Source organism: Megalobrama amblycephala, linkage group LG17, assembly GCF_018812025.1.
Source record: "Megalobrama amblycephala isolate DHTTF-2021 linkage group LG17, ASM1881202v1, whole genome shotgun sequence".
Lineage (NCBI taxonomy): Eukaryota > Metazoa > Chordata > Actinopteri > Cypriniformes > Xenocyprididae > Megalobrama > Megalobrama amblycephala.
Genome location: NC_063060.1, coordinates 43,765,486 through 43,788,732, shown reverse-complemented (window position 1 = coordinate 43,788,732; position 23,247 = coordinate 43,765,486). Strand labels below are relative to the sequence as shown.

General features: G+C 39.5%; 1 protein-coding gene across 10 annotated transcripts in view; it reads right to left on the bottom strand.

The window, feature by feature from the left end:
* Window positions 1–585: 585 nt before the first annotated feature.
* LOC125250291 (NACHT, LRR and PYD domains-containing protein 12-like) overlaps window positions 586–23,247 on the bottom strand; it is a 128,071-nt gene continuing 105,409 nt past the window's right edge. For 6 of the 10 annotated variants that reach the window (XM_048162803.1, XM_048162807.1, XM_048162799.1 and 3 more), the window contains 8 exons: window positions 22,414–22,587; window positions 15,789–15,959; window positions 13,452–13,616; window positions 12,908–13,081; window positions 10,542–10,715; window positions 8,732–8,905; window positions 7,792–7,953; window positions 586–1,280 (listed from right to left, as the gene is read on the bottom strand). In XM_048162803.1, coding sequence (XP_048018760.1) covers window positions 1,205–1,280; window positions 7,792–7,953; window positions 8,732–8,905; window positions 10,542–10,715; window positions 12,908–13,081; window positions 13,452–13,616; window positions 15,789–15,959; window positions 22,414–22,587 — 1,270 coding nt within the window. In that variant the 3' untranslated portion in view covers window positions 586–1,204. The remainder of the gene's footprint in view (window positions 1,281–7,791; window positions 7,954–8,731; window positions 8,906–10,541; window positions 10,716–12,907; window positions 13,082–13,451; window positions 13,617–15,788; window positions 15,960–22,413; window positions 22,588–23,247) is intronic. The other 4 variants (XM_048162800.1, XM_048162802.1, XM_048162805.1 and 1 more) reach the window with 4 other exon arrangements.

Here is a 23,247-nt window from a genome sequence, read left to right as displayed (position 1 = left end):
GGTCCCATTTAAAGGGATAGTTCACCCCAAAATAACAATCCTGTCATCAGTTATTCACCCTCATGTAGTTTCAAACCTGCATTTTTCTTTCTGACTCTTTCATCTGCGGAACATAAATGAAGATATTTTGAAGAATGTTGGAAACCAATCAGACACTGAAACATTTATCAAAATATCTTCTCTAGTGTTTCCACAGCATAAAGTCTTACATGTTTGGAATAATATGAGGGTGATTAACGATCATTTACATTTTTGGGGTGAACTGTCCCTTTAAACACACAATGAGAACATTTCTGTATTAATATATTAGTCAGATTGTCGTGTTTCTCAAAAGCATCATAGGTCATAGTAGATTGTAGAACTATTGCCACCAATGATCTCTACGATCAACTGAGCTCACAATGTTTAGAGAAACGCAGCCCAGCATGATTTCTTCTCCAAAAATTGTAAAGATCACTCATATGGTTTTATGTTTAACATCTACAACTTCACCTTTATTTAAGAAGGAGAATCTCTCTGCATCTGCTCATGTAGCTTCAATAATACAACAGACAAGTGAACTTTTCAAACAAAAACAAAAACAATTGTTCTTAACTTCTTTAACACACAAATGCTGTTAACTGTTAAAAATGTACAATATACAATATGTTAAAGACAATATACTGTATATCTGTGCATTAACAGACACACACACAGATAAGTTAATATAAAATAAAACAGAATAACAAAAATAAACAAATATATTCTGTGTATAAAATGTAAGAGATCACATAAATGTTTGAAGTAACATGTAGACTTTATATCTTTTCATACATTTATGTGCTATACTTGACAATCACGTTTATGATTAGAAACATTTTAATCATTGTGGATGAGTTAAATCCAAACATTATTATATTTGTAGGCCTGATACTGAAGAGCCTGAAGGTTTCTGCTGACAGACTCATCTGAGCTTCTTCCTCCTGTTCACCTTTAAATAAAACTGAACCATCATTTGTCTGAATACTAAAGCAACATTAATCATTCAATATCACATGTTTCTGATACACATGCTGCTTTATTTCATTGTGAAGTCTGAGTCTCTTCCATCTGTATGAAACACATTTACACATTAATCACACATTTATTTCTCCTCATAGACACAGTAGTGAGACTCTTCTGTGGATCACCTGATGATTTCTGCTCCTCTCATGATGATTTCACACTATGATATAAAGCATCCGTCAGAGGTGTTTGGTGATGGAATTCGTTTAGAGATGTATGGTGATTGACAATCTACTCTGTAAGGTGAAACAGAAGAGAAAACAATCAGTGTTCAGTGGAACAAAGTGCAAATTAGTTACTATATTATTAAAAAAAAAAAACTTTACATGATCCTACAGAGATATTTGTGTTTTAAATATAATACCTTTAAATCATGAATCATGTTGATACAGTAGGTGGACAACCAAAATGGGTATTACCGCAGCGCATACCGCCGCCGCAGGGCCGTTGCGTTAACTGAAATTCAGTCGCGTGTAAAAAACTACCGCCAGGTGGCGCAAAGGGACGGATTGGAAAGTGACTGTAATAATAAAATGTCGGTTTGTAAACGGAGATGAAAGGACGAAGTAAAACAACAATAACATTATAATATAACATTTTAACATCCTTAAAAACCATTAGAAAATATAAAGTGAGAGTTAATTTCAAAACGTGGGATAGTCTTAGGCTACTCTATGCATCAGAAATTAAAAGAAAGACCTTTACACAAAGGGCCCTATTTTAACGATCTAAACGCAAAATGTAAAGCGCACGGTGCAGGTGCACTCAGGGCGTGTCCAAATCCACTTTTGCTATTTTAACGACGGAAAAACGGTCCGTGCGCCAGGGCGCATTTTTGAAATGGGTTGTCCCTATTCTCTTAATGAGTAATGGGCGTAACGTTCAATAAACCAATCAGAGTGTCATCTCCCATTCCCTTTAAGAGCGAGATGCGCTCGCGCCATGGCGGATTGCTATTTACATGGCGGAATTTGTTACATTATAAAATATAATACGTAACATTATAAAATACACTGACTTATTAAAACACACCGATTCAACTGAGGAGTTCAACGAGTGATGTTTTGCTGAAATTACCTGTTAAGTGGCCAGTCAATCTTTCAGTTGTCTGCGTTGGATGCAGGCTTTCAAATAGCTCCGCGCGATGAGTCACTTAATATATATGTGTGTGTATTGGCACGATTGTTCAATTAATTAGCCAATTTCGTTCATCATTATAAGTAGTAATAGGCTGAATTGAAAATAGGTAGCCTAATTCTAATACACGCAATGACTATTCATCATTACATTTTTATATTTATGTAGCCTACACAATAATATTCTTTTACACTGTAATCCTTTTGTTTTTAATATTTGGCATGTCTGTGTGATGCGCATCCCTGTATGTAATAAGCAAAGTCAACGCGCACTGTGGACGCGCCCAGAGGCGCAGTTTCTACCAACGCGCTCTAACAAAAAAATATTGCGCCATTGACTTTAGACTTTAGACCAGGTTTGAGTTGGTCTATGGCGCCGTTTTGGTGGCTGTCAGACACAGACGAGGACACAGATGAGGTAAGTGCAACAGTGTTTATTAACAGAGGTTTCAGACACAGGTGAAGACACAGGTAGAGAATCTTGACACGTAGAACTGACGAATGGTATAACAATGATAACTTTCCTCGGCAGATGACAATGGTGACACAGATGATGATGGAGGATTCAGGACTGGAGATGAAGACGATGAAGACAACAGTAGGTACAATGTTCCGGTAAGACGAGGTCGAGTGACGTGTAGGGATCGGTGCAAGACCAGACAATGAGTGAATGGGACTGGTGTGCTTATATGTGGCTCTGGTGATGATGCACAGGTGTTCAGTATTCCGGTGATTGTGAACGAGTGGGCGTGGCGTAAGTGTCCGTGTCTGAAGGTGCAGGTTGTGTAGCCGTGACAGTGGCGCTGAACGGGAAAACGCGAACGGCGCCGGACGAAAACTAACAAACACACTTGCGCTGCGCCTTGCGTCGCATTGCGCCGGGTGTATTATAGGGCCCATAGTCTTACTGCATGCTATTGTCATTAAACATATATATATATATATATATATATATATATATGGCATATATATATATATATGTGTGTGTATATAGATTGTACATCAAGAGCAAGGACACGTTGTTGTGTGCATTTTGTTTTGTGCTTTTACCAGAATGAAACGCTCGATTGTCTGTGTGAAAACTGAGAGCGCCAAGAGAAATGATAACAGCAGCAACGAGCACTGGCCATGATTTCAGAAACAACACGTTCCAGCGGATAGATCGCCTCTTATTTAACACAGACCTATATCTTATCGAATTTAGATATTTCTTTCTTTTTAGGTACAATTATTCGCTGTGTTTAAGTTCACTTTTGAGACATTTCAGATTCTCGCAGAGAGACAGCTGAAAGCGCACCCTGTTTTTTATTTTATTTTATTATTCAAAAGTACAAGGTTTTGTTGTTATTGTGAGCGTACACAAATAAAAGTAGACCATTTGTAGTTTTGCATCAATCTGTAGGCTATCGCCAAAAATGACAGAAGGCCTGTTTTAAGTTGTTTCAGCTGTCATGAGGAGAAAATCCATCAGAACGCGCCGGCGCTTTCGTCGGCCAGAGGGATAAAAATGTAACCAATTTAGTTTCATATTTATATTTAAATATTGGGCTATTTGGGCTTTTTTAATTTCACCTATGTTCATTATGAAAATGGAATAGCATGACGGATGCGCAATGTCGGGAGACAAATGCAGAGGGTTAGACATAAGTTTGACCACTTCATTAAGTTTTGTTTTATAGTAAGTCTTTCTTTAAAGTGAATTTCGTTTTGTAGAAATTGTATCTTAATTTCAATCAATGTTTCATCAACCAATTGCCTATATTTAATAAATAGGAAGAAAACCAAGAACGTCGGGTGTGGAATGGATTGAAGTGCGTAACAAACAAAACCATGTTTCCGCGGCCTTTGAATAAGGCTGAAGCAATATAGGCTACGTCTTTCTGTTTTAATTAAATGTATTTATTACTTTATTACATGTCTTTATTTCTTAAATAATTGATAAGATGTTTTTGGTCGAACAATATATTTTAGCTGGTATAGTTAGACACAAATTTGCGTAGTGGCTTATTGTGCAAACTTTTTTTCCTACCACACGCCAAACTCATAACATTTCTTCCAGATTAAAAAAAAAAAAAAAAACACGACGCTCCGACTTTTAAAAAATCCCTCCTCGCTCCAGTCAAAACTTCGCACATACTCTGCTCGGCAGCAGCAGACGCTGGCAAACCCGCGGGGGGAGGGTTGATCCCATTCTGAACTTCTGGAGTGGAGCATGAAACACTGCAAAACACTGCAAATCTCCATAACACAAACAAATAAAGAAACTTACTGCACATACTCATAACAGAGTCTAACAATTGTGTATTTCGTCAGCTTATTTCATATGATCAGATCAGGATGTTAAAATTAACAAAAAGCACTAAGATTGCAAAAAGCTTAGCTTAGCTTAGGCTAATATTTTGAGTCTCCCGCCCTCTGGATTAATGGCTTTGGTGACAAACATTTTAAACAAAGCGCCCTTCCCCCTATCTCAAACTTGTGAAGTGTTGCAGAGCAAGCACTGTTAGGTTGGGTGAGTGCTTTTTATACACACAAGATAATGTAAACATTATACATTGATATACTAGCCTATAAATAGAACACAATCGGTTTGTTGTTTTTGTTTGTTTTTCTTTAACATTTTTATTTTATTTCTTTGTCTTTAAGGATCATTGGATGGCAGTAAAGATTCTGTACAGTTATTGTTCTAATAATACGGAGCCATAATGTAACATATCTTGGTCAATTCTTTCGAGCTGCTTTATGGCTTAACCACAGTTTGCAACATCAGCAGTTATTGAAATGAACTGAATCAACACAGATCTGCTAAATAGCAAAAACAAGATTGGGTTTGTACGGTTCATTTGACCTATAATTTAATGATTTATGTTATGATGTTATAGAAGTACAATGTACAGATGCCTATATGTTTTGCATAAAGTAAGAATATTTAATAAAGAATCTTAAACTTCCAATGTTAAACATGTTCTCGTCATTTTGCTCTTAACTGCAGTCAAAATACAAACAGGCCTATAAAATATTCATATGCATTGTGTAGCCCATTGTGGAGAGTCAGATTAGGCGCAAACTCTATAGCAGAAACTTTTTTATCTTAATAGCCTAGCACTTGTTGAATAACAAAATGTTGATTATTGGGATATCAACGTTTTTTTGTTCGTATTTGTGTAGCTTATGGCATGACATTTTTTTTTGTAATGTTTATGAGCGTGTTAATGGATACAAACGGCACAATTACAGTTTATCAGATTGTTACATAGCTATAATTGCACGATATAGTTGAAACATTAACACATTAAAATCGTCTGATAATCATACAGTAGTTAACATGAACCCTTTGTAAGCAATGTATTAGCCTATACATTATAGGCGTACGGGACACCCCCGCAGCCCCCACCCTAAGATGGGCCCCGTCGCATATTATTTACTATTTAGCCTTTGCTTTTTTTTAGAACTAAACTCAATTGACTAAAGATAAAAATAAAGCATCCAACTGAAGCCCAAAAATGCAAGCAGAATACCATAGAAACTAGTGCTAAATTACCACAAAAGGGGGAAAAATTCACTGTTTTTCCATCGCCGTTTGTAAGGTAGCCAAGACAACAGCAAGCTTTGATGCGCTGTGCTGTGTTACTGTTAGCGGTCGTGTGCCGAGACAAATAAATATGTTCGGTCTTTGCTGACAGCAATTTACGCGCTTGTCTAGAAGGGAACCTTATATAGCCTATACGCAAATTTGTGTCTAACTTAGAATTTAGAGCAGCTAAAATATATTGTTAGACCAAAACATCTTATCAATTAATTAATAAAGACACGTATTTAAGAAATTTAATAAAACAGAAAGACGTCTATTGCTTCAGCCTTATTCAAAGGCCGCGGAAACATGTTACGCACTTCAATCCATTCCACACCCGACGTTCATGGTTTTCTTCCTAATTATTAAATATAGGCAATTGGTTGATGAAACATTGATTGAAATTAAGATACAATTTCTACAAAACGAAATTCACTTTAAAGAAAGACTTACTATAAAACAAAACTTAATGAAGTGGTCGAACACATCTAACCCGCTGCATTTGTCTCCCGACATTGCGCATCTGTCATGCTATTCACTTTTCATAATCAACATTGGTGACATCTTTAAAAAAATTATATTAGGCTATAGCCCAATATTTAAATATAAATATGAAACTAAATTAGTTACATTTTTATCCCTCTGGCCGACGAAAGCGCCGGCGCGTTCTGATGGATTTTCTCCTCATGACAGCTGAAACAACTTAAAACAGGCCTTCCGTCATTTTTGGCGATAGCCTACAGATTAGTGCAAGACTACAAATGGTCTACTTTTATTTGTGTACGCTCACAATAACAACAAAACATTGTGCTTTAGTAAATAAAATAAAATAAAAAAACAGGGTGCGCTTTCAGCTGTCTCTCTGCGAGAATCTGAAATGTCTCAAAAATGAACTTAAACTCAGCAAATAATTGTACCTAAAAAGAAAGAAATATCGCAATTCGATAATAAATTCGTAGGTCTGTGTTAAATAAGAGGCAATCTATCCGCTGTAATGTGTTGTTTCTGAATTTGATATTTGATATTTTAAGGATTAGAATACACCCCTGCATTTAAATGCGGCTGCAGGAGTTGCAGTTTTTTATGACGTTTTATTAATCCGTCCATTCTTTTTAGTTTCAATGATTTAGCTAATTCGCCTTAAAATGATTTAGCTAAATTGCCTTAATAATGGGAGCGAAATTATTCAGTGACTCACGTTTTACTAAAATAAAGGGATATAATTCATGAAACACGCAACAATTTATTAATCAGTGTCTAAACAGATATATTAGATATAACAGATATACTATATTTTTCCTAAGTAGTTAGGCTATCTGTCAAATAAAGGACAGGTAACGAATAACAAAGTAGCCTGTGCGTGTCAAAAATCCATGTTGTTTTATTAAAGGAGTTTAAAATATAAATACAAAAATGTATTTGTGATAAATATAGGCCTAATATGTGAGAAAATTTACATTTTGCATAAAGATAAATGTGCTTTGATGCATTTGTTGGATAACATGTGGTTAAAGCGCCACTCAGCGGTCAAAAGCTGCAAATGCACTTTGCGACGCGGCGGCGGCGGCACGCGCGGCGGTAGAAACACCGTTTTGGATGGCCACCTACTGTATGTTTGTGTGTTTGTGTTGGTGTGACTTCTATTGAGTGACTGTAAAGAAGAAACTAATGAGCGTACGGCGTATGGAATAAACCACAGGGAGCAAATACAAATGATATTCTGAAAAACCTTTAGTTAAAGCCGTTTGTCCTCTAGTTTAAACATGTTTGTAGGGCTCTTAGTAAATAACTGAAAGTAAAGTGAGTGTAAAGTAGTGTGACGTGTTGCTTGTCAAAGTAAAAACACACTAGAGACAGAGACATTTCTCATGTGAGGCTGGACGGCTGTGAGCTGAAGCTGAACGCACTGATTTTAGCAGGAGTGCAGCGTTTTCCTACAATCTGAACAAGTCTATTTTCAGACTGAAATGATTCATTACTGACACAGTTAATAAAGCAGGTGTTGTTGTTAAAAGCTGTGACAAATTGATGTTTCCTCACCTCAGTTTACAGTTTGAGTCTCGTAACACGTATCTGAGCCGCCGCTTTGAGTCTCCTATCATATTGTGTCTCAGATCAAGCTCTTTTAAAAACTGCAGTGCTTTTGAGTTAGTCAAAGACTGAGTTAAAGAAGAAACATCTGTAATGCCACAGTCCTGTAGACTAGAAAGACACAAACAGATGAATAGAGATTATCTTACAAACAAATCATTAAGGTGAAGAATTTTACACCAATGTGAACTCAGACTCATTGTGAGATACTGAGTATAAAGTGTTTTAGTTTAAACTGTTAAAGTGATTTTAAGCATTTTAATTCTTGAATGTGAAGAATGTTACTGACCTCAATCTCTCCAGTTTACAGTATGAATCCTTCAGTACGTCACATAGGTGCTTCACTCCTGAATTTCCTATTTTATTCCAGCTCAGGTTCAGCTCTCTCAGGTGTGACGGGTTTGATTTCAGAGCTGAAGTCAGGATGACACACTGTTTCTCTGTAATACTGCATTCACTCAGACTGAAGACAGAAAAATAACAACAGTTCACATCTATGATGATCATCTTATTGAAGAGCTTCAGCAGCATTTAGTTTCCAATAGTCTGTTTTGAAACCCAGTTACACTAGTTCTGTGTGCTGAAGATACTGTTTCTTCTCTTTCATTTTAACTATTTATTTGATCTCTCTATTCTTTATTCTCTGTTGCAAAGGCAGATGTCTGCAAGTACACAATCAGTACATCATATCAAATGTTGGAATTTCAACAATTACTAACTAGATAAAAAAAATAATAATAATAAATTTTAATAATAATAATAAAAAATGTGACCAATAGGGAAAACCCAGAAAGTGCACTGCTATAAAGAATGAAACATAAGCTCTGCTGTCTTAAAATAAATAAACTTCAATCACACTGTAACTGCTGTACATTATAATGATACTAACTGTAGTTTCTCCAGCTTGAATTGTGGGTTCATCAGTAGATCACTGAGGTTTTTCACTCCAGAGTCTCCTAGTTTATTCTCACTCAGGTTCAACTCTCTCAGGTGTGACGGGTTTGATTTCAGAGCTGAAGTCAGGATGACACACTGTTTCTCTGTAATATTGCATCCATACAGACTGAAGACAGAAAGACAAAATGACTCAAATCCATGTTCAGTTCATGTGTGAGTTAAATGAATCATGAATAAATGTCACACAGTCACTAATAAACCAGCAAAAACATGGAAACTTAATGATAGAAACAAACAAATCAAGACAGGAGCATTTGAGGATACTAGAAACAATCCAAGTCTGGATCTGTCCTCAATCCCAAAAATAAGTGAATTTATCACTCTAGATTAATATAAAATTGTGTTTTATCTCTTCTACATGTTAGATTTGTGATTAAAGATAGTGTTATTGTATTCTCCATTGTCGTGAGCTTCATTACAACCAGCCATTCATGACAATTTTTTACACTGTTTTTTAGTCTGTTCTCACTTCTGTCTTATTTCACAGCAAACATTTGTCAGATTCCAGCATATGAAACAATTTTAAAATTTTAAAACAAGTTTAAAACGCTTCGAAGTTTAATGCTTTTTACTGATACAGAAAGTTTAAAGTAGTTTTAAAAGGATGGATGTTTTCAGTTTGAAAGATGGTTTAGATAGATAGACAGATAGATAGAGTTTGAATGAGTTTCAATGGATTAGAAATAGAATGTCAGTTTAATTGAGTCTAATGGGCTTCAGTTTGTTTAAATCTGAATTTTGTCAGTTGGAGTATGAACAGTTTTGGCTCCTCTGAACATTCATCAATGAAAGTCAATGGGATTTTTCTGAGATTTAATAGTAATTTTTAGGAAAACTGTAAGTCTGATCAGTTAGAAAAGATAAAGTACACCAAGTCAGAACAGTCTGAAGGATTGAGCCAAATTTGGTAGTTCTAGCTTAAAACCTCTAAGAGGAGTTAAAGTCAGAAATTGTAGTCTCAGAAAAATAAGTTTAAATAGCATTTCAGTGAGTTGTCTTTTCCAAGCCCAAGCTTTACTCACCCTCAAGCCATCCTAGATATATATGATTTTCTTCTTTCTGATGAACATAATCAAAGAAATATTAATAAATATCCTGATGCATCCGAGCTTTATAATGGCAGTGAACGGGATCAATGAGTATGAGCTGAAGAAAGTGCCTCCATCCACATCCATCCATAATAAATGTACTCCACATGGCTCCAGTAATAATAAAATAGTAATATATAAAATAGGAATAATAAAGTAAATAATAATACACTTGCAAATTTGTGCTTAAAATGTCTCTAAAATGCAAAATAATAGTTAAAAATATTTTAAAGTTTTAAAAAGATGTATAGGGCCTAAATATAAAAAGCGAAAATTTGAAAATGAAAATTGTGAAAATGAAAACAAATATTTGTTAAATGCCGTTTTATTTATTATGGATGGATGTGGATGGAAACAGTTTTTCAGCTCATCTTCATTGATCCCTATCAGTACCATTATAAAGCTCAGATGCGTCAGGATATTTATTAATATTTCTCTATTTATGTTCATCAGAAAGAAGAAAGTCATATACACCTAGGATGACTTGAGGGTGAGTAAAGCTTGGGCTAATTTTCATTTGAAAGTAAAATAATCCTTTAACTAAAACCATTTCTGAATCTTTCTTCAGATGGAGATGCAGCGCTACAAATGATGTGACTTGTGCCCTGTTGACTTAAAATAAACTAAATGTAAATACAGTATAATGATACTAACTGTAGATTCTCCAGCTTGACTTGTGGGTTTATCAGTAGATCACTGAGGTTTTTCACTCCAGAGTCTCCTAGTTTATTCCAGCTCAGGTCCAGATCTCTCAGGTGTGACGGGTTTGATTTCAGAGCTGAAGTCAGGATGACACACTGTTTCTCTGTAATTCTGCATCCACACAGACTGACGACAGAAAGAGGAAAGACAATGACTCAGATCTATGATGATCAACTAACATGTTTATCTTCATCCAGCAGACATTTGCTGACAAATAAACAGGGATATCCAGGTGCAGGTAACATGGAGAAAGATGACACATTGTTCATTTAAATATACTACAGACACTGTAACAATACAAAAGCTGAAATCATCAATCTATTTATGTTAGTTTACACATTCTTTCATTTCATCTTTAAGGTTCTTTCATGTCAATGTTACCCTTTGTTTGATCACTAGGACACATGTGCTTATGTCGGTTGTTTTCAGACACATTGTTGACTCAATAACACTTTACAATAATCTTTCATTTGTTAACATTACATTAGTTAACATGAACCAATGATGGACAATACTAGTACAGTATTTAATAACCTTAATGCATGTTTCAACATTTACTAATACAGTTTTTGTTTTCTGTAAGTTTTCTGTAAACATTAGTTAATCCACTGTGAACAAACATGAACAATGAATAATTGTATAAACAAACATTAACAGATTAAGGAATAAAAGTATTTCCTGAAGCAGAAGACAATCAAACAAGTTTTGGAAAAGGTTCATCTGCTTTAGTGCTGCACCGTGAGGCAGTGTCACGTCTGTTCCAGGTTTAGTTTAGTTTATGTTTTCATGTCTTTTATTTTGTATAATTCTCTCAGTCTTGCTCTTCATGTGATCTTGCCATGTGCCTCCCCTTGTTCATGTTCTGATTGGTTCCTTGTTTCATGTGTCACGTTTTCATTAGTTCATTGTGTTCAGGTGTTTCTTGTTTGTTCATTAGTGTCTGTGTGTATATATAGCCCTCATGTTATCATTGCCTTATGTCTGGCTTTGATCCCTGTAACTGCTGTTGGTGAGTTTCATGTTCATGTTTCTTAGTCAAGTCTTTCTTTGTTATTTTAATTTTGTTCATGTTTATTTGAATTAAGTAGTGGTGGTTATTGTTTAATTTACACAGAATTAACCTGTGAAAGTTAGGAAAGACTTCTGTGTTTATAGAGCAGCTGTTTTTTTCAATCTATCACTTATTTGAAGAGTTTAAGCTCTGGAAAAAAACCCTCTACAGTAATTGAAATAATTAAATTATTAATTCAATATCTAAAGCTTGATGTCACATTTAAATTGCGTGTTTTTAATTTCCTGTTTCATTTTATCACTTTAAATTGTTGTGGCTGAGGAAAAAAACCTGCTCTGACTCAAATAATTGAGGAAATATCATTATCAGTTACAGTAACATTACAATTAAAAGTAATGTAATATTTTAAATAAATGAACAACACTCACATCAGTGTGTTGAGTCGACAGTGTTTATCCTGCAGTAGAGCAGCAATCTTATTCACTCGTGTGTCTCCTAGTTTATGATCACTTAGATTCAGCTCTCTCTGGAGTAACGGGTTTTTACCCACAACTCTCTCCACATACTGACAGGCTTCATCTGCAGCAGCACTCAAAAACCTGCAGAAGAGTCAATCCAGTTCTCAACTAAATGTCTGTTGCATTACAAAAATGATTGATAAGATAAACTTAATTATAGTTCTAAAGACAAGTTCTAGTTAGTTATTTAGATGTTACACTTTTCTTTGAACATTTAAATACACAAATATATAAATACTTGAAAACAAAGTCTAATAGTTATTTAAAAAACTCGAGCGACACTCCGTCCTAAAGCAAACTTATAAGAACAGAAACGTCCCACAGAGAAGAAGGGCAAAAGCTCACTAGATCACGATTTTCAGTATGAATACAGAGTGTGAAATTAAGGCCTCAAAGTCTTTCTGGCTTTTAAACAAGAGGTGTGAAAAACATCAGCAGAGAAAGCTGGCCTGTGAAAAACAATTATGTTCAGAAAACAATTTGACAAAGATTATGTAGAATTTTTAATAAGAAGTGTGCACAAAAACTAATTTGTGAATGTTAATTGTCAAGGTATACCATACTCTAGAATAGCACATATACTGACCCATAATGTCTATTTGACCTGTAGCTTGTACCACGACTAAACTGTGTTTAAGGTTATCATCATGTCAGAACCCACAGGATCTGATTTTCATCATTTTTGATGCAACAAATTGTCCAGCTTAATGTATAGCTAAAATAATATTTGTTTATGAATATTTAGCCTGAATATAACTAATTTTGTTAATTATTTCATCCTGTCTCACCTCAGTGTCTTCAGTTGACTGTTTGGATCCTGTAGTAAATCACTGAGCTCCTTCACTCCTGATTGTCCAGGATCATTTCCTGTGAGATCCAGCTCTATCAGGTGTGAAGGGTTTGATCTCAGAGCTGAAGCCAGAGCTTTATAACCTTCTTCTGTTACACTGCAGTTAGAGAGTCTAGAACAGGAATGACAACAAACAGCTGATTAATCAGTTAAACCTGAACAACAGAAATCCTCAAAGTGAATTTTATTTTGTTCTTTGTACAAATGTATTGAAAGTTAGTTGCAGAAACTGACAACTGAATATGGAGGCAAACAAAAGAGACAGAGAACTTTAATATGTTAGACATCAACATCACTTTTAAGGTTTCAATTATCTAAAACTGTAGAGCTGTGAAAGTCTTTAATCTGAATGATTCACAACAATCTGAAAATATTCGAAAAAATAGAAAATTAAAGTTTGGGAATGGGCTAAAGTGTTTTAGTTTAAACTGTTAAAGTGATTTTAAGCATTTTGATTCTTGTATGTGAAGAATGTTACTGACCTCAATCTCTCCAGTGAATCCTTCAGTATGTCACATAGGTGCTTCACTCCTGTGTTTTCTAGTTTATTCCAGCTCAGGTTCAACTCTCTCAGGTGTGACAGGTTTGATTTCAGAGCTGAAGTCAGGATCACACACTGTTTCTCTGTAATACTGCATTCACTCAGACTGAAGACAGAGAAATAACAATAGTTCACATCTACGATGATCATCTTATTGAAGAGCTTCAGCAGCATTTAGTTTCCAAGTCTGTTTTGAGACCCAGTTACACTAGTTCTGTGTGCTGAAGGTACTGTTTCTTCTCTTTCGTTTTAACTATTTATTTGATCTCTCTATTCTTTATTCTCTGTTCAAAAGGCAGATTTATGCACATCTATTTATATAACTAGATAAAAAATTGTGACCAATAGGGAAAACGCAGAAAGTGCACTGTTATAAAGAGTTAAACATAAGCTCTGCTGTCTCGAAATAAATAAACTTCAATCACACTGTAACTGCTGTACAGTATAATGATAATAACTCTAGTTCTCCCTCTGCAGTAACTGAAATTATTATTGACCCATGATTAGACTGTCTCACTTAGTCAAATATTTAAAGCTTGATGTCACATTTAAATTGTTTTTAATTTCCTGTTTAATTGTATTACTTTACATTGTTGTAGCTGAGAAAAAAACTGCTCTGACTCAAATACGTGAGGAAATACAGGTCCTTCTCAAAAAATTAGCATATTGTGATAAAAGTTCATTATTTTCCATAATGTAATGATAAAAATTAAACTTTCATATTTTTAGATTCATTGCACACCAACTGAAATATTTCAGGTCTTTTATTGTTTTAATACTGATGATTTTAGCATACAGCTCATGAAAACCCAAAATTCCTATCTCAAAAAATTAGCATATCATGAAAAGGTTCTCTAAACGAGCTATTAACCTAATCATCTGAATCAACTAATTAACTCTAAACACCTGCAAAAGATTCCTGAGGCTTTTAAAAACTCCCAGCCTGGTTCATTACTCAAAACCGCAATCATGGGTAAGACTGCTGTCCAGAAGGCCATCATTGACACCCTCAAGCGAGAGGGTAAGACACAGAAAGAAATTTCTGAACGAATAGGCTGTTCCCAGAGTGCTGTATCAAGGCACCTCAGTGGGAAGTCTGTGGGAAGGAAAAAGTGTGGCAAAAAACGCTGCACAACGAGAAGAGGTGACCGGACCCTGAGGAAGATTGTGGAGAAGGACCGATTCCAGACCTTGGGGGACCTGCGGAAGCGGTGGACTGAGTCTGGAGTAGAAACATCCAGAGCCACCGTGCACAGGCGTGTGCAGGAAATGGGCTACAGGTGCCGCATTCCCCAGGTCAAGCCACTTTTGAACCAGAAACAGCAGCAGAAGCGCCTGACCTGGGCTACAGAGAAGCAGCACTGGACTGTTGCTCAGTTTTGCATGTCATTCGGAAATCAAGGTGCCAGAGTCTGGAGGAAGACTGGGGAGAAGGAAATGCCAAAATGCCTGAAGTCCAGTGTCAAGTACCCACAGTCAGTGATGGTCTGGGTGCCATGTCAGCTGCTGGTGTTGGTCCACTGTGTTTTATCAAGGGCAGGGTCAATGCAGCTAGCTATCAGGAGATTTTGGAGCACTTCATGCTTCCATCTGCTGAAAAGCTTTATGGAGATGAAGATTTCGTTTTTCAGCACGACCTGGCACCTGCTCACAGTGCCAAAAACCACTGGTAAATGGTTTACTGACCATGGTATTACTGTGCTCAATTGGCCTGCCAACTCTCCTGACCTGAACCCCATAGAGAATCTGTGGGATATTGTGAAGAGAAAGTTGAGAGACGCAAGACCCAACACTCTGGATGAGCTTAAGGCCGCTATCGAAGCATCCTGGGCCTCCATAACACCTCAGCAGTGCCACAGGCTGATTGCCTCCATGCCACGCCGCATTGAAGCAGTCATTTCTGCAAAAGGATTCCCGACCAAGTATTGAGTGCATAACTGAACATAATTATTTGAAGGTTGACTTTTTTTGTATTAAAAACACTTTTCTTTTATTGGTCGGATGAAATATGCTAATTTTTTGAGATAGGAATTTGGGGTTTTCATGAGCTGTATGCCAAAATCATCAGTATTAAAACAATAAAAGACCTGAAATATTTCAGTTGGTGTGCAATGAATCTAAAATATATGAAAGTTTAATTTTTATCATTACACTATGGAAAATAATGAACTTTTATCACAATATGCTAATTTTTTGAGAAGGACCTATATTATTATCAGCTACAGTAATATTACAATCAAATGTAATGTAATACTTTAAATAAATGAACAATACTCACATCAGTGTGTTGAGTTGACAGTGTTTATCCTGCAGTAGAGCAGAGATCTGATTCACTCGTGTGTCTCCTAGTTCATGTTCACTCAGTTTCAGCTCTCTCAGGAGTAACGGGTCTTTACCCACAACTCTCTTCACATACTGACAGGCTTCATCTGCAGCAGCACTCAAAAATCTGCAGAAGAGTCAATTCAGTTCCCTTTCAAGGGAACTCACGCTGCACTTGTTGTGAAGCACGTATGAAATCTGTCCAATCGGGAGACGGAACGTCATAGGCGGGTGACGTCACTGACCAGGAACTATAAAGCCGGCCCAAAAACACTCACATTCAGCTTCTGTGTCTTCAGCAAGCACTACGTGTGATATTGTCTGTCTTATTTATTGTTGTCTGTCACTATATATATATATATATATCATTATATTGCTATGGCGAGCGAACAACCGTTCAGGAAGTGTGTTCATCCCTGCCCGTGTTTTATCCTGGGTGGGGACACACATGAAATGTGCGTTGTTTGTTTGGGAGTGCAGCATGCCCAGGCAGCTCTCGAGAGGGCTGCCTGTGTGCATTGTGAGCAGCTACCTTTAAAAACGCTGCGCTCCCGCCGGGCCCTCTTCGAGGAAAGCGGCTCGGTTCGCATTCCTCAGGGCTCGGGTCCCGCTTCTGCTGAGGCAGGGCGGCGCCTCATGTCCTGGTGTTCGCAAATGGATGTAGCAGAGGGGTTAGAGACGGGCCCAGCCTTATCTCTGTCTTCACCTGCTGTATCCAATGTATCTATCCAGAGGCAGGAAGCACGCATTGCGGTTTCTTCTGCTCCGGTGGATACAGTCATGATGGCGTCTAGTTCTGAGGAGCTGGATGTTGTCAGCATGGCAACGGGAGAATCTGAAGACTCGCCACTTCAATCTCCCGCGAGCGAGGAGCTCATGGAGGTGGTTTCTCGTGCTGTTGCCAAGTTAAACATTGACTGGCAAGCCGAGAAACAAGAGCAGCATGTAAAAAGCAAACTAGGTGAACGTTTCCTACCATCTAGATCTGTTCAGCCTCCACGTCGTGCACTACCGTTTTTTCCCGTCCTCCACACCGAGGTGTCGAGGTCGTGGAAGAGACCGGTGTCTACCCGTGTTTATACACCTCAGACTTCCATCTACAGCAATGTGGTTGGTCTGAGGAAACACGGGTACGGGGCGACGCCAAGAGTGGAAGAGACGCTTGCGAGCCATCTCTCTCCGCAGGCGGCATCGTCCCTTAAAGCCCCGACGTTGCCCACTAAGCCACGGAAAACAACATCAGCGCTAGTGGGCAAAGCGTACTCGGCAGCAGGTCAAGCTGCAGCGTGCTTGCACACTATGTCCATCCTGCAAGTCAAGTCAAGTCACCTTTATTTATATAGCGCTTTTTACAATGCAGATTGTGTCAAAGCAGCTTTACATTGATAACTGGTATATAATTTTTTCTCTTAAAGAATAGTGTCAATGCAGGCAGATCAAAAGCACTGTTGAATAAATGTCAAGAATACTGTTGAATATCAAATGTGAAGTCAAATGTCAAGTGTCCCCAACTAAGCAAGCCAAAGGCGACAGTGGCATGGAACCCAAACTCCAACAGGTGACATCAGGTGGCAAATAGGTGTTAAAATGCAGGAAAAAAAACCTTGGGAGAAACCAGGCTTAGTCGGGGGGCCAGTTCTCCTCCGGCGAACAGTGCTTTGTTACGATTCAGGTTGCTATCATAAGTCTGATAGGATCGCAACATTCAAAGTATTTATTTCAGTACCATCCAGTTGAGGATCGTATTCATCATGCCGGTATGGACGGTTTGTTGAGGAACTGTGCTACTGGCTGTCGTGTTGATGAGGCCTTCACAATGGATGATCTAGTTGACTTGATCTCTGCTGATACTTCAGGGCTGCCTTGTAGTCCAGTTGAGGATCGTATTCATCACACCGGTATGGATGGTCTGTTGAGGAACTGTGGCACTGGCTGTCATGTTGATGAGGCCTTCACAATGGATGATCTAGTTGACTCGATCTCTGCTGATACTTCAGGGCTGCGTGTGGTCCAGTTGAGGATCATATTCATCACGCCGGTATGGACGGTCTGTTGCGGAACTGTGCTACTGGCTGTCGTATCGATGAGGCCTTTACAATGGACGATCTAGTTGACTCGATCTCTGCTGATACTTCAGGGCTGCATTGTGGTCTAGTTGAGGATCGTATTCATCACGCCGGTATGGACGGTCTGATGAGGAACTGTGCTACTGGCTGTCGTATCGATGAAGCCTTCACAATGGACAATCTAATTGACTCGATCTCTGCTGATACTTCAGGGCTGCGTTGTGGTTGTGTCAGGGCACCGGTCCTCGGTCTCATCTGGATACGGCCCGGATCCGGTTGACTACGGTAAACCTCGGGATAAACAGAAAGACTAATATTGGCGTAGATACCATTCATGCAAGCATACCAAGCTGACCTGCTGAAGGACACAGACAATACCAGAGCATTGCTACTCCCTCCGAGGAGCTGGGATGCGGGGCAACTCTCTCAGGTGAAGCCTTCGAAGGGCAAGACGGATCTGAGGGCCGTCATTGCTGCTAAGAGGGCTTCGTCTAAGAAATCCTGACGCCAGATCAGTCAGGATCCTGAGGCTGGTCCCCTCCAGAGTCAAGCGGTGTTCACCTCTTTCTACGGTGCCCGTTTGTCTTCGGTACCCTCAGGGGGGCGCTCTGCCAACCCCGCCACAATGCCGGGGCGCAGTAGTTCCCTGCGTGTCACCCGAGGGTGGCACACTCTCTCTGCAGCCAAGCCAGTCGTTTCCTGCCAGGGCTCCATTTCAGGGCACTGTGCTGGCTGTCCATATTCCACCAGAGGCCAGCCTCGAGAGGCTGGTTCCCTTAGTAGATTTTTTGTCAGAGTGGAAAAATCTGTCAAAAGTATCTCAATGGGTCCTGCACACAGTAGAAAAGGGGTATGCGATTCAGTTCAGAACACGCCCACCCCGATTCAATGGGGTTCTGCCCATGGTGGTAGGCCCCGAGCAGGCTATGGTATTGGCACAAGAAGTAGAGACGTTCTCATGAAAGGAGGTTATAGAAAGGGTTCCTCCTCCCAGCAGGGAGTCAGGCTTTTACAGCCGCTATTTCATTGTGCCAAAGAAAGACGGGGGATTGCGTCCGATTTTAGATCTGCGTCAGCTGAATCGAACGGTAGCAAGGCTCAAGTTCAAAATGCTGACAATAAAACATATCGTGTCACAAATCAGGTCCAAGGACTGGTTTGTAATGATAGATCTAAAAGACGCATATTTCCATGTATCAATCTTCTCGCATCACAGGAAGTTCCTAAGGTTTGCCTTCGGGGGCAAAGCATTCCAATATCGGGTTCTTCCCTTCGGCCTAGCACTGTCACCCCGCACCTTCACCAAATGTGTAGACGCAGCTCTGACGCCCTTGCGTATGCAGGGCATCCGCATATTGAACTACATAGATGATTGGTTGATTCTGGCTCAATCAGAGCAGTTGGCGGTTCAACATCGAGATGTTGTTCTCGCTCACATGAGAAGGTTGGGGTTGAGACTAAACGCAAAGAAAAGTTTGTTTTCTCCAGCTCAAAGGACCACTTATCTAGGTGTGGTTTGGGATTCGGTGACTATGCACAACCGTCTCCGGCTCGCATAACATCGATCCTCACTACCGTCTCAGACATAAAGCTAGGCCAGTCACTCACTGTCAAACAGTCTCAGAGTCTGTTGAGTCTTATGGCAGCAGTGTCCAACGTGATACCTTTTGGCCTGCTGAACATGAGACCACTTCAGTGGTGGCTCAAAACCAAGGGGTTCTCACCGAGGAGGAATCCATTTCGTATGATCAGAGTCACGCGGCGATGCTTACGTGCTCTAGTCATACGGAAGCAACCTTGGTTTCTGTCCCAGGGACCTGTGCTGGGGGCTCTCAGTCGTCGCGTCACGCTAACGACGAATGCATCCCTCACGGGCAGGGGGGCAATCATGAGTGGTCGCTCGACTTGAGGTCTGTGGCAGGACCATCATCTTTCGTGGCACATAAACTGCCTGGAGATGATGGCGGTATTTATAGTACTGAAATATTTCCTCCCAGACCTCAGGGACCATCATGTGCTAGTTCGATCAGACAACACATCGGTGGTCTCTTATATAAATCATCAGGGGGGTCTGAGGTCATGCCCCTTATACAAGCTGGCGAATCAGATCCTCCTGTGGTCCCAAGGGAAACTGCTCTCCCTCAGAGCAGTGTACATCCCAGGGTACCTGAATGTGGGAGCAGACATCCTGACGAGGCAGGGGCCGAGGCCCGGGGAATGGAGACTTCACCCCGAGGTGGTGAAGCTCTTATGGGAGAACTACGGCGAAGCCCAAGTGGATCTGTTTGCGTCTCGAGAGACGACTCACTATCAACTATGGTTCTCGATGTCAAACCCAGCACCTCTTGGGCTGGATGCTATGGTACAGCCGTGGCCGAGGCTACCGCTGTATGCATTTCCCCCGATTGCGCTGCTCCCGGGAGTTCTGGAGAGAGTTTGCCGGGACGGGGCCCGTCTGTTATTAGTGGCCCCGTTCTGGCCGGCCCGAGTTTGGTTCTCGGACCTGGTATCTCTCCTCGACGGGTCTCCGATGGAGATTCTGATCAGGCGGGCGGTCTAATACTGCACCCCCGCCCGGAGTTATGGAAGCTGTGGGCATGGCCTCTGAGGGGGCACAGCTCATAGATTCCGGTCTCTCAACCGAGGTTGTTGAGACCATACTCCAATCCAGTGCTCCATCCACGAGGAAACTCTACACCTTAAAGTGGAGATTATTCACTTCTTGGTGTGAAAATCACCAGTGGGATCCAGTTAACTGCCCAGTTAACACAGTACTGGAGTTCCAACAGGATAGATTTTCTTCAGGGTTATCCCCCTCCACGCTAAAGGTGTACGTGGCGGCCTTAGCTGCTTACCACGCTCCTTTCAGTGGGGTATCTTTGGGGAGACACGCGCTCATTACTCGTTTCCTCCGTGGCACTTTGAGGCTTAGACCTGCAGTACGCACGAGAGTACCGGCTTGGGATTTGGCCGTTGTTTTGCAAGGCCTTTCTATGGCCCCCTTCGAGCCCATCGAAGAGGTGCTAGAAAAGTTCCTAACACTAAAGACCGTGTTTCTACTCACTATCACGCCTCTCAAGAGAATTGGAGACATACAGGCCCTGTCGGTATCTCCATCGTGCCTTGAATTTGCGCCTGGTAAAGTTAAGGCTTTCCTTCATCCCAGACCGGGATATATACACAAGGTCCTCACTAATCCTGTGAGACCTATTGTGCTGCAGGCCTTCTGTCCTCCTCCTTTTACATCATCGGACCAGGAAAAGCTTAACCTGCTGTGTCCGGTTAGGGCACTGGATGCTTATGTCCACAGAGCTGCCATGTCGAGAAAAGCTGAACAGCTGTTTATATGTTTCGGAGCACCTAGGAAGGGTCTCCCAGCATCCAAGCAGAGAATGAGCAAGTGGGTGGTCGAGGCTATCTCACTTGCTTATGAGTCAGTTGGACAGCCTTCACCATTGGCTGTTAGGGCTCATTCGGCCCAGAGTATGGCTGCCTCCAAGGCTTTAATTTCAGGGGTTTCCCTAAGTGACATTTGTGATGCGGCAGGCTGGTCCTCACTGCATACATTTGTGAGGTTCTATGAACTAGACCTCGGCTCCACTCCAGGGGCGCAGGTGTTACTGTGAGTTGTGCGCTTCGGCTTCACTTGAACGGTCACTTGCTCATATGGCGACGTTGCAGTTCCCTTGAAAGGGAACGTGTTGGTTATGTATATAACCTTAGTTCCCTGAATAGGGAACAAGACGCTGCATCACCCTGCCATACTCCCGGCATGCCCATAAGTGACTTGCTTCAGTTTTTCAGAAGCTGAATGTGAGTGTTTTTGGGCCGGCTTTATAGTTCCTGGTCAGTGACATCACCCGCCTATGACGTTCGGTCTCCCGATTGGACAGATTTCATACGTGCTTCACAACGACATCACGCAGAGGCATTCCCATAGCGACTACGCAGCGTCTCGTTCCCTATTCAGGAAACTAAGGTTATATACATAACCGAGACGTTCTCAACTAAATGCCTGTTGCATTACAAACATGACTTGAAAATAAAAACTTAATTATTGTACTAAAGACATGCTCTAGTTAGTTATTTAGACGTAACACTTTTCTTTGAACATTTAAATACACAAATATATAAATACTTGAAAAAGTCTAATAGAGTTATTTAAAAGAAACTAGAGTTCTGTGTTCAGAAAACAATTTGACTGAAAGGTTATCTAGAATTTTTAATGAGAAGTGTGCACAAAAACAAAATTGTGCATGTTAATTGTCAAGTTATACCATACTCCAGAATAGCACATATACTGACCCATAATGTCAATTTGACCTGTAGCTTGTACCACAACTAAACTGTGTTGACGGTTATCATCATCATATCAGAACCCACAGCATCTGATCTGATCTTCATCATTTTGATGCAACAAATTGTCCAGCTTATTGTATAACTAAAATAATATATTTGTTATGAATATTTAACCTGCATATAACTAATTTTGTTAATGATTTCATCCCGTCTCACCTCAGTGTCTTCAGTTGACAGTTTGGATCCTGTAGTAAATCATTGAGCTTCTTCACTCCTGATTGTCCAGGATCATTTCCTGTGAGATCCAGCTCTATCAGGTGTGAAGGGTTTGATCTCAGAGCTGAAGCCAGAGCTTTATAACCTTCTTCTGTTACACTGCAGTTAGAGAGTCTAGAACAGGAATGAAAACATTCAGATGATTAATCCATTAAACCTGAACAATAGAAATCCTTAAAGTGAATTTTATTTTGTTCTTTTTAAAAATGAAAGTTATTTGAAAGTTAGAAATGGTTGAAATGGTTGAAAAATTAGAAAATTAAAGTTTGGGAATGGCCTAATTAAAGTCCAGACTTCAACTCCATTATAATGCTGTAGAAAGTCTTGCAACAAAGCTCATGCTGGAAAGCCTACATATTTCACTGAGCTGAAGCAGCTCAAAATTCCTCCACAGTGGTGTAAAACACTCATAAAATACTGGAAGTGTTGAGACTATAGCTGCAAAGCTGAAAGCAGAATTGAAGATACATAAGTCCCTGAAAAACACTAAAATACATTATTCCTGTCACATAAGTCTTAAGATAAGTGATATGTACAAGATCTCACACTCCTTTCTGTGGCACATTTACCAGCTCTAACAGAATTATCTGAACTCTGACTCAACACTAGGTATGAAAATAAAGATTAAAATCACTGAATTATAAATTGCTATAAACAAAAACAACACAATTTAAGTGTTATCATATAAGAACTAGAATATACATATGTATATAGAAAACACTTTATCTTAAAAAAAATTATAATCCCCTGCAGCATTTGTATTACATGCAGTAT